Below are 17,328 nucleotides of genomic sequence, written 5' to 3' on the forward strand. Positions count from 1 at the left end.
TATAGTAGGAGAATGATTAAAGAATACACACTACAAGTTGAGGTTCTCTATTTTCAGTAATAAGAAGATAAAAGAAATTTGGTTTGAGTACTACAACCATAAGGCATTGAGAGAAACTGGCGAAATCATGCGCGAACAAACTTTATACAATGAGATTCCAATGAAGACGCGAGATTTACTATATCAGCCACATACGCTATTTTATTCAAGTGTCGAATTTGAAATTGAGCCTTTCATGTGCCCTCAATTGTACAACCTTAGTTACGTTCTCTACAAGAAAAATGGTAGCCACGTTTTGAGTAACTGTTATCTCAACAACAGCCGCACTTGCTTGTGACGGAAAGCCATAATGTTTATTCACTTTGGTGTGGTTCAATCCCCACCGATCCACCTTTCTTCTAATATTCAACAATTTAATTAACCCACTAACACTATCTTTTGTCATAAAAAAAAAATAAAAAAAAACTTGCTTGTGACTATTACACTCTTTTGTTGTAGACTTGTAGTGATATCCCAATTACAATCAATTTTTGGGAACGAATTCACTGATACGATGTCAACTGAACCAAGACCTAATAACTATTGGTTGTTCGACAAAACCAACAACCTACGAGGAACTTGGACCGAACGACCACTTACATATAATCATTTTGACTAATTATATTGTGGCAGCTCAAATTTGGCACATTATTGCACCATTTATGTTGTTCTAATCATCATTAGGTTAAGGCTTAAACTGTATTAGTTTGCTATTTTACTATGTTCAAATACAATAAACCACATGATTTCATGCATCAATATCTTATATGTGATCACCATGGTGAGGGTTTAAAATTACTTTTAAAAATTGGGGTTTAAAATTACTTGAATTTTCATTTTCTTTCATCCCTCCATGGTGAGGGTGACCTAAGATGCTTCAGTTTTCACTGAGACCTAATCAGAGAAGAGCTTTAACGGACCAATGTAGCATCTTCCCTTTCTACGGGCAAAAACGCAACCAATCGACCATGGAGATTCCATAAAAAGCAATTTTTATGAATGGGCGGTGTGTTTTGATGATGGCCTTGCCCATTGTGGCTGTGCCCATTTTGAATGTGAAGATCAAAACTACATACCAAAAAGGTTACTTTTATAAGAAAAGGAATTTCTATAGTAAGAAGTAGGCATCTCAATGTTTCGAGTATAATCTATTCACGCACCTGATTCATCACATGAACATCGCAAATGAATGGTGTGATACGATGCAATTTAACCTTTCCGCTCTGTTAGGTAAGTTGTAAGTTCTCATTGTTGAATTCTTTGATTGAAAAGGAACGAAAATGACCATGCTGCATTCTCTTAAAGAGGCATAATCCAAGGCATTCGTGGGTTTCGTGCTAGGTTTAGGGTTTAACATTCGGGCCCTAGCTACTGCATTCTGTCAGGTTTGATACCTAAGGATGTCATATGTATGCACAAAGGCATGATGAAACCTTTGGACCCCTCGAATTATGCAGTTTTGCTGGTTTTGGTGTTATTGTGAAAGTTATTAGAAGGACCTTCTTGTTGAGAATGAGTCCCATATTGATGGGAGTAGGAACTTTGCAAAGGCTTATAAGAGGTTGGGCTACTTCCTATATTCCTAATCGGTTTTATGGTGGAACCTCAACTTTCTTCATGGTATCAAAGCAAGTTGTCTTACGTGTGAAGCCAAACAGCTACGCGTGCTCCACGTCACCCCGTTGTGTTGTCCACGTGTTAGGTTTGAAAATTCGCCACACATGAGGGGGTGTGTTGAGAATGAGTCCCACATTGCTCCACGTCACCCCGTTGTGTTGTTCACATGTTAGGCTTGAAAATTAGCCACATGTAAGGGGGCGTGTTGAGAATGAGTCCCACATTGATGGTAGGAAGGACTTTGCAAAGGCTTATAAGAGGTTGGGCCACTCCCTATATTACCAATTAGTTTTATGGTGGAACCTCAACTTCTTCACTTCTGTTTCTTTCTTTCCGGCCCTATTGTTCTTCGCTTCAATTTTTTAGGTCCCACACCACACCACACACCAAAAACATTTTTTGGTGGTTTTGAATTTTGTTTTCTTTCACTTTAGGACTAACAATCTGTGATCACTATTGACATGTTGAATAAACCAGAAAACTGCAGCTACTAAAAGAGAACAACAGCTCATGAAACATGTCTACCAAAAGAGGGTCACCTCTGACATTTATGAGATTCTGCCTTCTCGTTGGGACTAAGAGAAGAGTTTAACGTAAAAGATCGAGCCTTTTCGATCATTATTGAAAATTTGAATGTATGGATGCAAATTTCTTCATCCTTGATCTTGGATAAGATTGCACCTACAAAACAATTAACACCTTAGGTCAAGGCCAAGAGCCTCACGCGCCCATGATGAATTGGAGAGGGCTTTGGCCGAAGAACCTTCGATGCCAAAGTTAGAATTTAGAGAGAAAAGTATTTGGAGAGTTTTTGGGAGTTTTGCAAGAGTATGAGCAATCCCTTTTGGAGAAAAGAATAGGGCTTTTATAGGGGAGTGTGGCCGGTCTCTTTTGGAGAAAAGGTAGCTGGCCTTTAAGTGTTTTTTTGGGTGTTATTTGGTGATTCAATTAGCAATTAATATATTAATTAGGTATAAATATATTAATTGGCTAATTATCATAATAAAAGAAATATATTGGGAGGTTATGTAATGATTTCCTTGTAGAGGATATGGAGTAAAGATGGATGAGATAAATTTGAACTTGTTACCTATTTTGGGCACTCTTGACTCAATTGATGGATGATTCTCTACTGCTCGCGTGTAGGAAACCCGGTGTGTCTCGAGGGCAATTTTGTCCTCTTCACTTAAAAATCCACATGTCGCCTCTTGATTATTTTTTGCTCCACAAATGCCCCCACACCTACTGGGCTGCTTGTAGGAAAGGGCAGCAGGTGTAGAGATCTTCTTGCTTTAGGACTGCTTCATATTTTGATGTAGATTCTCTCTTTAATATGAAATTAGATCATTCTAGGAAAGGGAAATAAATTTCTCTCAAAGCCTATTTAAGCCCACCTTAAGTGGGTTGTTAAATCAACTTTGGAGAGCGATGTATTCTACCTTACAAGAGAGAGAAAGCTTAGATGATATTTGTTCCCCCTCCCCTAGCAATCTTTTACACTTTCCTGTGCAAATGATCGTCTTTCGTTGCTTTCTCTGTCTTCTCCGCGCCGCACCGATGTAAGGAAAACTTAATTCTCCTTGTCTTCTTCTTAGGAGGTGTTGCCACGGGGCAGCCGTTGGGGTGATGCGGCACGTCAGCTGGCAAGGGTCAGGAGTTGGCTTGTCATGGGCCAAGGAGGTGGTGTGGTAGAGGTCATTGCTTATGCTACTCGGCTTGATTGAAGCCAAGGATTAGCTCGGCATAGGCCGAGGAAGTGGCGTGGCATGGGCAACGGTTTAGGCTGCCATGTCTGGGCTGCTTGCCAAAAATGAGGAAACTGCTTAAGTTTGATTTCTCAGCTGCCTTAGATGGAGTAGTCAAGGATAAAGCTGCTAAGATCAGAGCTGCTAAAGATGAAGTGTTGGATGAGTGAACTGTTAAGTTCAAAAGCGGTTGTTGCCCCTGACCATTTGTTGCCTATTTGATCTTCAAGCATTCGATCTTTTAAGCTATGTGGCCTTCTCACACTGGAGAGCTTACCCAGATGGGTGTCGGGGAATTAGTTTACCCTCTCACGCTGAAGAGCAATTAGTTTATCCTCTCGCAATGGAGAGCAAACCCATATGGGTGTCAGGGAATTGGTTTATCCTTTCGCACTGGAGAGCAATTAGTTTATCCTCTCGCACATGAGAGCAGACCTTTTTGGGTGTCGGGGAATTGGTTTACCCTCTCGCACTGGAGAGCAGACCCAAAAAGGGTTTTTAGCAGTTATTATGGACAGCAATTGGGCCAGGCTTATGAGTAACTTCTTGAATCTTCATTGAGAATAAAGAAATAAATCAACTGTGCTGGAAGGTAGAAAATGTATAACAAACTGGATAATCTTTGGCTTGCGAGGCCTTGTTCGTCGAGCTGCTTGAGACTTCGAACTTATTTGGAAAAGCCCAAACGGGGTTCAAGGGGTGATGGAGACTTCCTCTGCTTGTGTAGGCTGTTTCGTTGACCTATCAAGATACTCATCGCATCGACCCTCATTTGTCAGTTTCTCAAGGCACTGCTTCCATTTTAGGCAGCCGTTGGTAGTGTGGCCTGGTCCTTTGATGGAATGCGCAATACTTTGTATGATCCAGCCTGGTAAGATCGTCTTTGATCGGTGGCGGCAGTTCGAACCAAGGTTCGTTCTTGAGCTTGCGGAGAATTTGGCCGATTGGAACTGTGAACTTGGTGAATATTTCAGGCCCTGAGTCTTCTTTGGTCGAGGAACGTTCCATGTGCTTCTTTTCCAACTCGTTTTTTGTTAGACTGTTTGGCCTCATCCCATAATGCATGCTTTTCTGCCAAAGCATACGAAGCTGCTAGGGTTAGTTATTCTCCCATTATTAGTTTTTCGAATAAAGGATGTTCAGTCAGAAGCCCATTTCTAAATGCTGCCGTTGCTATGTCCTCATTGCAGCCAACAATCTTGGCCTTTTCAGCTTTGAACCTCATGACATAGTCGCGAATTGTCTCTTTAGGGTCTTTTACGATGTTGAAGAGATGGTCAGATGTCATTTTGATTGAACAGTTAGACGAATACTCATTAATGAAAATAAAGGAAAGTTCGTTGAAACTTTGGATCGACTGCGGCGGTAGAGTGTGAAACCAATCTTGCCCTTCGCCTTGTAGAGTTGTGGTAAAAATTTTGCACATAAGCGCGTCGTTGCTCCTGTAGATGATCATGGTACTGCAGTAGTGCTTGAGATGTCGATCTGGATCTTCATCTCCCTTGTACGGGGTAAAGTGAGGCATAGTGAACCCGAGAGGTGGATTTGTCCGCTCGATCTCATTCGTGAATGGTGACATGCTTATGTTGGTCATGTCTCGTTGAAGCGCATCATCAGCAGGCTCATTACGTTGGAAATTGCGTAATCGTTCCGTTAGGAGCTTCTCAACTTCTTCTTGAATTTGCCTCTGCTGGGGCAGTGGAACTTTCGGCTACCCCCGATCGTGATCTATGGGTTTAGGCCTCTCATCCCTATGATCGACTCATATATGTCGCAGTCGCGGTGCATGTGGCATGTTCCTGGCAAGTAAACAGGCTGCTCGCAGGCTGTCGGATGAACTTGAGTCGGATTGAGTGACTGCTTTTCTCCGTCTACCGTGCTGCCTACTCCAATGTGAGGTGGAGAATACTCATTGTGAGCCTAGTTATGAATGAACACTTCGTTTGGAAGGTTGTCCATATTGATAATCGGAATGTGACTTCAACCGTAATTGTATGCTCGTCCATGGGCTTGATCGGGAATACACGCTTCTCCGTGTGCTAAGACGAGAGTATATGTTATCCCAAGGATCCAGGCGGGAGCGTAAACTGCCAGAACGCTCGGATCGTGGCTGGTTGATGGGCTGTTTGCTGGAACGCTGGTGGAGAGGTTCATCTGCCCTTGACCTACTTCGGGACACCTCGTCCGAGGCATGTTGGATCTCGGTGCGTTGCAAGAGTTGATTCACCAAGGTTGTCTGTTGTGCAAGGATGTTCGTCAACTCTATGACTTGTCGAGACAAGTGTTGTTCGCCATTTAGATTGGAAATGCTTGGAAAGAATGTGCCTCATTGAGCAGTGGAAGTGTGGTAGGCTCCGGGCTCAAGATTTGAGTTGGGAAATGTCAAATCTGCGAAGAAATGTGGTGAAAATGCCCCAGGCTTGATGGTAGGTCCGGATGGTTGGGATAGTCTTGGGCCGACTTGGGCTGCTTGGAAGGTCACGGGGGCAGGCTGGGCCGCGGAAGTAGGCTGGGCCACGGGAGTGGGCTGCTCAGCGGCAGCAAGCTGAGCCACGGGAGTGGGCTGCTCGACGGAAGCAGGTTGGGCCGCAGGAGCATGCTGGATCACGGGAGCAGGCTGGGTTACGGGAGCATGCTGCTCAATGCATGGTGCATGCGAATGCAAGGCTTGGGCTCGGGCCCGTGCAAGCTTGGATGGCATGGCTTAGGCCATGGTGGAACCTTGTAGTAGTGGTGCCACTCTGCTTACGACTGCATTTTGCCTCATGGATCTCCACGATCCCATTTCTTGAGTATTGGAATTTTCACTTAAGGAATTTTCTAAATTTCTAGCCATTATATTTTTCTTATACGTTTTATCAAATAACCTTTGCAAATAAAAAATTCTAATAATAAGAACGTATGAAAAATATTCAAATGGACTAGAAAATAGAGAAAAACCTTTTTATGCGAGAGTCTTCTACGAGTATGGATTTCAACTCTCAATGAAAGCACCAATTTGTGGATGCAAATTTATTCCTCCTTGATCTTGGACAAGAATGCACCTACAAAACAATTAACACCTTAGGTCAAGGCCAAGAGCGTCACGCGCCCGCGATGAATTGGGGGGGGCTTTGGCCGAAGAACCTCTGATGCCAAAGTTAGAATTTAGAGAGAAAAGTATTTGGAGAGTTTTTGGGAGTTTTGCAAAAGTATGAGCAGTCCCTTTTGGAGAATAGAATAGGGCTTTTATGTTGGATAAATGTCAACAATCTGTGATAATTTATATATGCTAATAAAGAATAAATGCGATAAGAATTAACAGAATATAATCTAGAATACGAATTATAAAAACAGACAACTTGAAGATCGAGGCTTGCGTACCGCAATGTCCTTGAAACAGAAATTTCGTCTCTACTCTGTGCTTGTAGTTCTACGGACGTCTGCTTCACTAGGATTTAACGATCAAGTTAAAATTCCAACACCGGAAAATTTAACTTCTAGCGAATTTAGTGTGTTTCTCTCAGTAAGAAGGTTTAGGAATGTAGAAGATGAAGCTGATTATTTTCTGTGTTCTAAATGCCATGCAGATGGATGTATATATAGCAGATGGATGCCTGTTTGCAACAGGTATGAGAATGAGGTGTGACTATTGGGAGACATCTCTTCAGAGGGGTGCTTTGCTCTGTGTTCAGAAAGAACTCTCATACTTCATCTGAAATGATGAGTCTTTTCATGAAAATAATTAATTAATTAAATTCGAATTTAATTAAAAATAATTAAGTAAATCCGAAAAATAATTAATTAAATAATTTAATTATTAGAGCCTAAGGCCCATCTTTTGACAATTAATTATATATTAATTACCAATTAATTAGTACATCCCAAATCCCAACCCCAAGGGTGAGCCCAATTTTAGTCTCCAAGCCTATTACTCCAATCACTTTCTCTAAAGGACAAAGCCTTATAAAGTGATAAAATCTTTTGGGAATGGCCAATGTGGGACAAATAAATTTCTATTCAAACTACTCAAATTTACAACATTTTATAGGGGAGTGTGGCCGGTCCCCTTTGGAGAAAAGGTGGCTGGCCTTTAAGTGTTTTTTGGGGTGTTATTTGGTGATTCAATTAGCAATTAATATATTAATTAGGTATAAATATATTAATTGGCTAATTATCATAATAAAAGAAATGTTTTGGGAGGTTATGTAATAATTTCCTTGTAGAGGATATGGAGTAAAGATGGATGAGACTTGTTACCTATTTTGGGCACTCTTGACTCGATTGATGGATGATTCTCCACTGCTCGCGTGTAGGAAACCCGGTGTGTCTCAAGGGCAATTTTGTCCTCTTCACCTAAAAATCCACGTGTTGCCTCTTGATTATTTTTTGCTCCACATAATGTCACTGCTGTAATTCGCTGTGTTCTATTTTGTCATTCCCTTTTGTTTTGTAATATTTGGATCCTGGACATTAATATGCAGATGGTATCATGATGTCTGAAACTAGTAATTTACGAATACTACAGGGCTTGATGCTATGTGGTTATGTTGATCAATCCATTTCAGATAGACATACGTCACCTTCGGAGCGTTGCTATCGATCTCTACTCTCAACACGAAACCTTGTTCTTGATTCTTTCCTGTGAATGTTAAAGTGCTAGGCTCCACTGCAATCTTCATTCCATGAGGAACCTCCAAAAATGCAAAGTAACTTGATGCATCATCTCCCACATTTGTCACAAGCCTAGTAAAGTTTTTTGCTTTCGGAGAGTTGTCTGTGCTGTTGAAGATGGCTATAAAAGAAGGGTAGTTTAGCTCAGTAGGTTGTTGCCTGCAACTCCATTGATTTCGTCGGATTACAGCGCTCATCTGCTTGGTAGTGTATCCGAGGCCACATAGAAACTCGTTATAGTCCTGCACATCCATGTCATAGACGAGTCCAGGATTCATGGCTCTGTTCGGGTTGATATGGCCTGCACCGAATTGTAGGCGTGGTAGCAAGACCGTCTCGTTGGTCTCTTATGGTGGTTCTAGTGTTGTCGAGGTTATACGCTGTGGTCATGATCGCTGATCGAATGGCAACAGGGCTCCATTCACTGTGAACAGCCTTTAGGAGAGCTACAACTCCTGCAACATGGGTGCTGCCACTGATGTTGATAGTCTGACACCAAATTATAGTTGTTTACTTCCATGAACCTCTTGTTAGGTGCAACTGCAGTGAGTACATCAACACCGGGAGCAAGAATGTCGGGTTTTAGAATGCTTGGGGTGATGGGGTCTGGTTCTCTTGAAGAGAAAGAGCCTTTCGCCATTGGTAGAACCAAAGCAGGAATGGTGAAGTTTTCAGCGTACCAATCTGGCATATCTGACACAAAGATTGCAGCGTAAGCGCCTGCGTTTTTTACCTCTTCCAGTTGTCCATCAATGTCACCCCCTGGGATTATCACAGAAGACTACTTTTCCAGCCACTTCTTTATGATCTAATGCTCCAAAGTTGCAAGTTGATATGCTAACGCTGTCTTTCCCGTAGTATAACGGTTTATCAGCAATGTAAACGCTTTCGGGGAAGTATGATTCTCCTTCAACTGTGAAGCCGTTCTCTAGAGTCAATGTTGCAGTGAAAGTACGATCAAGTGTGCCAGCTCCTACTGTTGTGATCCAGGGTGCTCCATTATGTGTTGAGTTATCAGAAGGACCATCATTCCCAGCAGCACATGTAAGAATATGAGTATGAGATAGAGAAGTTTTAGGACTGGCTATAGGTGTTCAATTTGATAGAAAAGTCTTGTTGATAAAAGGAATGCTAATCCTTGTCAAAGAGGGATTTTGTATAGCATTAAGATCAGAACAAGGAAACAAGCATTTGTTTCCTATATGGATTTTAATAGGGAATCCTAATATGTTATGGTAAAGATTATATGTATATATATTGGCCTCTTTTCTCACAGTGCCAATGCTCATATTTGGGCTTAATCCTATTTGTAAGTCGAGCTCTTGATAAATCTGCGAGAGAAGAGAAGGCACATTGAAAGCTTGCTACCATGGCTTCAGGTTCTGCAACTGGTGCAGGTATGCTCTTCTTGCTGGTTTTCTCATATACATAAACTGGATATTTCTCTTTAAGTTGTAGTTCATGTTTTGGTCTTGGTCTTTGTGATTTATAAGCTTACATGTGGTATCAGAGTCACAAGACATATAAATATGAGTTCAATCTGTAAAGAAGAGACTTTTGTATGTTACAATAAAAAAGAAAAAAAAAACTTTTGTGCTCTCATGGAGAATCGAAGTCTGGTTCTGGAGGTATTAAAAGAAGCAGTAGTGGAAAATGACAAAATAACTGCTCCTTAAAATTAAAAATAAAATTTGACCGTTGGAACCCTTAAACCATTACCGAATGAGGTCTTTTTTCCCAAACTAAAGAGAGTGTTGATTTCTTCCATGAATACCGATCTGGGTTTTCCTTTCAAACACTAAAATCTTCTATTTTCAAATTCTAAATTGCTTCCGTTGTCCGATTCGTGAATTTGAAATGCTATGATTAAAATGTTTGTTATTAATTGCTTTGATTCCATTGAATACCTGTATAGATGAATATGTTTGGCCTTTAAAGTCTGCATTAATCGATTGATGCAGTGAGTCATATGTTAGATCAACTTCTTTTAAGTATAAATCTCAATTTTGATTTAACCATGATAATATTTAAAATTGCTTTTCACATGTATGAGACACCATTAAACCATTTGGTGTCTAAGGATATATGAAAGAAATCAGCGAGTTGTTTAAAGTTCTTGTTATATCATTTTACTCTATATATGCTTATCAATAGATTGTTGTTAAGACTATATGTATGGGTCTGTGATTATAGTCATGAAGTGTAAAGTGATGTTGAGATGAAATCAGGAACTAATAAATTCATATTTGTGATTTCATGAATGGTGCAGCATCTGCAATATCTGGAGGACTATGAACTTGGCAAATATTCCTGTTCTCACAGGGGAAGCAACTACAAGAAGTGGAGACGTGAGATTGGGCTCGTATTGACACTCAATGAATTTGACATAGCCCTTGAAACTCCTAAGCCAATTTTGATTGATTAAAGCACTAGGGTTGAGAAAGTTGATGCAGAGAGATGGGTCAAAGCAAACAAAGTGGCGCTTTCTATACTTGAAAGTGCCATGACTAATACTGTTCAAGGTAGGATCAAGAAGCATGAATTAGCTATTGACTATTTACAAGCAATTGAAAGGAAGTTCAAAGAATCTCAGAAGGCAGAAATCAGTCAATATATGGCAATGCTTACCACATACAAGATTGAGGGCATAGGATCAATCAGAGACCACATCATGAAAATGATTGATGCAGCTGAGAAATTGAATTCTCTGGATGTTAATATTGGTGAGAAACATCTAGTTTTCATGATCCTTTAAGCCCTTCCAAACAAATATAGTCAGTTAAAGGTGTCTTATAACACTCAAGACAAGAACTAGGATATTGATGAGCTAATAGCACAGTGTGTTCAAGAAAAGGCTAGACAGAAGCAAGAAAGAGGAAAAGATATTGAAATGGTGAATTTTGTGCAACCAGACAAGGGGAAGAAGTCATTCAAACCATTCTCTGGACACTCTGGTAAGAATTCTAATACCGAGGTAACTTCTTTTAAGTCTAATGCATCTGCTAATGTAAAGGACTCTATTAAGGGATCTAGCAATCTTATGGTCAAAACTAAAAATATTGCTAAACTTATATGTTTTTTCTGCAAAACTAAATGACACTAGGAAAGATTGTCAAGTTTTTTAGGACTATCTTAAAAGTAAGGGTGTAGAACAAGTCAATGTCTGTGTTGAGTCAAATTTGATTGATATTCCTGTGAATTCTTGGTGGTTTGATACTGGTTGCTCAGTTCACATCACAAATTCTTTGGAAGGTTTTGTGAAATCAAAACAAACTGGTTTTAAGAACTATAATGTCTTTGTGGGAGAAGGAACTAAGGTTGCGGTAGAAGCTATTGGAATGGTATGTTTAAAATTGTCTTCTGGTTTTATACTGAAATTAAAGGATGTGCTTTATGTGCCTAAGATGAGAAGAAATTTGATCTCTAGTTCTAGGATTGTCAAAGATGGTTTTGCCTTTCTAGGTGACGATGAAAGTCTAATTTTTTTTAAAAAGAACCACCTAGATTGTGTTTTGGGAACTGCATATTTGAGTGACAATATGTGGTGTTTGAATTATACTCTAGAGTCTATTGATCAATATGTTTTAAACACAAGCGCTAAGAGGATGCACTGCAATGATGATTCATTCATTCTTTGGCACAAAAGGTTAGGACACATATCCAAAGAAAGAGTTTTAAAGCTGTCCAAAGCTAAGTTGATCCCTGAATTGAATTTTTCCACTGCAACTGAGTGTGTTGATTGTGCTAAGGGCAAAATGACTACTTTTAGGAAGCTAGATGCTAAGAGGAGTCATGATTTGCTAGAAATTATACACACATATATCTGCGGTCATTTTCCAACTAAAACCATTTGTGGTAACTCTTATTTTGTCAACTTCATTGATGATTTCTCAAGGTTTTGTTACACTTATTTAATTAGTGAGAAGTCATATGTCCTTGATTATTTCAAAATTTATAAAACTGAGGTAGAAAAACAATTGGGAAAGACCATTAAGATTGTTAGATCGGATAGAGGAGGAGAGTACTTTGGCATGTACAGTGAAGCTGGACAACATAAAGGTTCGTTTGCTCTCTATCTAGAACAACAAGGCATTGTGGCTCAATACACCACACCTGGAACGCCACAACAAAATGGAGTTTCAAAGAGGAGGAATAAAACTTTGATTGGAATGGTAAGAAGTATGATGAAAAGATCAAAGTTACCATGATTCCTATAGAGTGAAGCATTGAAGACAACAACTTAGATACTGAATAGAGTCCCAAGCAAAACTGTTTCATTTACACCTTTTGAAATCTGGAATGGTAGGAAGCCTAGTTTTGATTACTTCCATGTTTGGGGATGTACAGCTGAGGCTCGAATTTACAATCCAAATGAGAAGAAACTGGACTCTAGGACTCAATCATGCTACTTCATTGGATACTCAGACAAATCTAAAGGCTTTAAGTTTTATTGTCCTCAAGCTCACACCAGGATTCAAGAAACTTACAATGCCAGATTCTTTGAAGATCAAGATGTTGCAGATTTGTCACAAGGCAGATTCATTTTTGAAGAACCTGATCATAATGAGAAGTCTCCTTGCAGTGATGTTTACAAGGAAATTTTGATAACTCCTTATGCTTCATTGGTGGAAGCTTGATCTATACAACTATTTGCACAAGACCAAACATTGCTTTTATAGTTGGAATGTTGGGTAGGTTTCAAGCAAATCCAGTAGAGTCACATTGGGTAGCAGCAAATAAGGTTTTAAGGTACCTGCAAAGAACCAAGAACTACATGTTGGTTTATGGCAAGGATGAGCTTTTGGAGTTAGTTGGCTACACTGATTCTGATTTGGCCGGTGATGTAGATGATAGAAAATCCACTGGAAGTTATATATTTATGCTTAATGGTGGTGCAGTCTCTTGGAAAAGTGCAAAACAGACTGTCATAGCTACAATAACAATGGAGGCAGAGTTTATAGCTTGTTTTGAATGAATGAAACAAGCTGTATGGTTAAAGAATTTTGTGACAGATTTGAAGGTTGTCAATTCTGTGCAAATGCCTATTAAAATGTATTGTGATAACAATTCTGCAGTATTCTTTGCCAAGAACAATAAGAGAACTTCAGCTTCAAGATTGATGGATGTAAAGTTTCTTAAACTCCGAGAAAATGTTAGAGAATGAGCAATTCAGGTGGAGCACTTGAGTGCTGATGTAATGATTACAGATCATTTGACCCAAGGCATTGCCAGTTGGAGTGTTTAAAGCTCATGTCTCTCGGATGGGAATACTTGAATCATTTGATCAGTGGGAGTGATCTATTACAAAGTGATTGTTCAATTGCTGCTGTGAAGTTCAGGGAGCTGGTGTAGCAATATAAACAGATTTTAAGTTTAAGTTTTAAAGTTTATGGTTGAATGAAGATAGTATCAGGTTAGTTATTCTTGCTTTCAGTTTATTTTATTTTTGAATTGAGATCAGTTATGATGATCTATTGTTTTGAGAAATAAAGTTTGGGAAAATTCATTTGATGCTTTGGTTAGTTTGTTCAAAGCACTTGTTGTTGAATTGTTGATTCATACGTTGTTTTGGAGCAATGGTTTATCTTAAAATCTTGCTGACAATGGTGTGAAATAGTGGGAGCAAATTATTTTGCTTATTTGCTAATATTGATCAAGTTCACAATGTTGAGGATACAAATTAAATGTATGTGACTCTTGAGAACTATTTTTCTTTATTGTAGTAATAAAGTTACAAGAGTTCTGAATTTTGAGATGTCTGTTAGTTGGTTATGATTGAAGACTTTTTGTCAACAGGCTTAGTGATCACTTCTATCTGAGAATGGTTGAATAAGCTGAGAACTTGAAACTGTTCTCATATCAAGTCGGAGAATGTAAGGATATAAGTATGAGATATAGAAGTTTTAGGACCAGCTATAGGTGTTCAATTTGATAGAAAAGTCTTGTTGATAAAAGGAATGCTAATCCTTGTCAAAGAGGGATTTTGTATAGCATTAAGATCAGAACAAGGAAACAAGTATTTGTTTCCTATATGGATTTTAATAGGGAATCCTAATATGTTATGGTAAAGATTTTATGTGTGTGTGTATATATATATATATATATATATATATATATAGTGGCCTCTCTTCTCACAGTGCCAATGCTCATATTTGGACTTAATCCTATTTGTAAGTCGAGCTCTTGATAAATCTGCGAGAGAAGAGAAGGGTCATGGCTTCGGGTTCTGCAACTAGTGCAGGTATGCTCTTCTTGCTGGTTTTCTCATATACATAAACTGGATATTTCTCTGTAAGTTGTATATTTATATTCTCTTGTTTTAGTGATGTGAAACAGGATTGTAGTGATTTGCAATATTTCATAAGTTTTATGCATCTTGAGGCATTTATGTGAATTGCTTATGCATTGTGAATACATTATTTCAAAATTTTGTGAATAATGTGCCATTCATGTGATATATATATATATATATATATATATATATATATATATATATATATATGTATGTATGTATGTATGTATGTGTATGTGTGTGTGTGTGTGGTGGATCACTCATTTATGTGGCATGGTGCAATTTCCATGGCGATTATAGAGTTTTATGAATGGAAATTATGATTTGCATTGTAGCTGCTATATTTCATAATTTCTATGAATATGTGAGATACATATATGTATTGTGGATTACTCACGTGTGTTGTTGTGAGTACAGGTTCCTGTGGATTGTAAATGCAGGTTCCTGGATGATTTTGATGACCTGAAAGTGAAAGGGACTATGAGGTTCCCCTGGGTTTCGATCCCTTAAACATTCAGAAGGTGTTATGCGGTCGGGCTACTCCTGCGGGATAGTCTATGTGGTATGGCCCTTGGTACCGTGCGCTGCCTTGGGTTTCAATCTCCTAAACCTCTGGAAGCTTACACGGCCAGACTTGTACCATATCCCGTGGGGAGGGTACTTGGTTCTGGGGTGTAGGATTAAATAGACACTCTCGTTACCCTACTTCGTGTTGTTGTGGTCAGATTGAAGTGAGGATAATCGGCCGTGAAACCGGTCATCAGATTGGATTATGTTGGCACACGAATTCTTGGAGTGAATCGTAGTGACGGCTGTGTATAATCAATAATGGTAAGTGATTTTACCAGTTATTGTGATTTGAAATTCCAATGATTTGGCTGGAATTTCTTATATTTGAATGCCAATTTAAATGGTTTGGCTTGAAATTGTGATATATGCTTAGCCACTGATGATTGTGGTTTGAAACCTTGATATTTATTTGGCCGATGATGGTTTGGCTGGAATTTATTATATTTGTTTTGCCGAGGATGAATATGGCAAAAATTTTCTGATGTTTGATATCGCTAATGATTATGGCTAGAAATTTTGAGGAAGAATCATGGTAACGGTTGCGTATCGCCAATGATGGTAAGTGGTTTACCAATGATTGTGATATTTATTTTGCCAATGTGTATGGCTAGAATTTCTGATATTTATTCTACCAATGAGCGTAGTAGGAAACCTATGTGTAAATGATTACTTTGTGGAAGTATTTATTTCTGGAGCTTGAATAAAATCATAGATTGAGGTTATGATTTTATTCGCTAAACACAAAATGGTGGAATTAATTCTAATTCCTTTTAGTTATTCGAGGGTAGAAATCTCGAGGACGAGATTTATTTTAATGGAGGTCGAATGTAATACCCTGAAAATTTTAAGATACATGAATATGTGGAAAAATTTATCGATAAGTGGAAACGACAAAAATGTCATTAGGTGGCTAAGCGAAAGTTTACTAGGACCGTATTTTATCCTCATATGTTTTATTGGATTTCTTGACATATTTGGATAAGGGATGATCCTATGAGCACATAGGCGGAAACCGTTTATAAAATGGAGTTATAAAGAAGAAGTTATTAACGATTGAAGTTAAGGGCAAAATAGTCATTTTGCCATTTATCTGGAAGGCTCCAGATTTTCTGGAGCAAGGAGTGAGCCACGTGGAGGGCTGTGAGATGGGGTGAAACACGGGACCAATCAAAAGAAAAGAGGCGAGGGAAATGAGAGAAAAGGGGGAGTCAACGGGTTTCTTGACCCGTGCGACCCAAACCGGCGAAAGCCATGGAAACCGATGGTTTCCCGACCAATTTCCGGTGAATTGAAGCACCTCACCACCTGAAAATTATTCCCCATCATCCCCTCTACCTATTCCACCTTGATTTTGAGGGAAATTGGCCCTGCAATAGTGAATACCCGCACAGGGGGGTTCGATGAACTCGTGGTGGCGATCCACCCAAATTTGAATGTAACTCCCACCATCACCACCACCAATAGATTCCCGTCACCCTAAGGAACAAAGCCCAACTAGTTGTAGGGGAGTTGGAACACCGAGGAAGTTGAATCGAAGAGCACCCACCTTAGGGTTTCAGGCGGGTTCGAGTCAATTTGGAACCTTTCCCGGCCAAATTGGACTTAGCCACAGGTATAAATTTTGCTCTACTCTTTGAGATCTTCATTTTTGTAAAATTTGATAATTTTTAGAAATACTTGAAATTTTCCGGCGAGTCGGGGAGGTCGACCGCCACCTGCGCGGTGCGTGGCTCGAGGGCCGTCGATGCTATCTTTAGACTAAATCGGATGTTTTGAATTCATTTTTGGTAATCGTATGATGTAGGTTGATTGTTAGAACCTAAATTCACTACGATACGTTACTTGGTCAATATAGGAATCGATGATCCGACCGTTGGATAGTCACCAAACTTTGAGACATTATAATACGTAATATTTGAGGACTTTAGGAACTTACGGATTAAGAATCCGACGTACGGATCTTCCCAAATTGGATTTGCAAGTTTGTAAAATAAAACATTGACCGCCACTTGATTTCATGATTGGCGGAGATCCGACCATTGGATTGGAATGAAATTTTAGTATGTTGTTCTAGAAGTGTAAGGTGAACCAGAAATGGCTTGATCCCTTCATTTAGGGTACATAAACAGTCTAACTAGGATGTTAGATGCAGTCATAAATTAAACAAAATGATTTTTTTTTTTTTTGTGGTTGGTTAGAATTATAATTAACCATTATTTTATTGTGGCCTACCTGTGTGTTTGGCTTCCGAATTAGAAATTTCGGGTCGTTACAATACCACTCTTTGGTACTTAGAAGTTTCGTGATTACTCAGTGGCTTGGATTTTGCAAGTCCCCAACCGAGAAGCTTCCCTTACTCAGGAACTTAGGGGAGCATTGTTTGTACCATACTTGACCAATCCCGAAACTATT

General features: G+C 39.2%; 2 protein-coding genes across 2 annotated transcripts; both read right to left on the reverse strand.

The window, feature by feature from the left end:
* Window positions 1-4,503: 4,503 nt before the first annotated feature.
* Window positions 4,504-4,995, reverse strand: LOC139192516 (uncharacterized). Its single transcript, XM_070814729.1, has one exon. It carries the CDS (start codon window positions 4,993-4,995, stop codon window positions 4,504-4,506), a length of 492 nt encoding a protein of 163 aa, XP_070670830.1.
* Window positions 4,996-7,885: 2,890 nt separating this feature from the next.
* Window positions 7,886-8,332, reverse strand: LOC139192520 (subtilisin-like protease SBT3). Its single transcript, XM_070814736.1, has one exon. It carries the CDS (start codon window positions 8,330-8,332, stop codon window positions 7,886-7,888), a length of 447 nt encoding a protein of 148 aa, XP_070670837.1.
* Between the last annotated feature and the right edge of the window lie 8,996 nt (window positions 8,333-17,328).

This window comes from Malus domestica, chromosome 15 (genome assembly GCF_042453785.1).
Source record: "Malus domestica chromosome 15, GDT2T_hap1".
In the NCBI taxonomy this organism is placed as follows: Eukaryota; Viridiplantae; Streptophyta; class Magnoliopsida; order Rosales; family Rosaceae; genus Malus; species Malus domestica.

Coding starts and splice junctions, on each gene's coding strand:
- LOC139192516 (XM_070814729.1), bottom strand. CDS start 4,995: ATGACCAACATAAGCATGTCACCATTCACGAATGAGATCGAGCGGACA.
- LOC139192520 (XM_070814736.1), bottom strand. CDS start 8,332: ATGAATCCTGGACTCGTCTATGACATGGATGTGCAGGACTATAACGAG.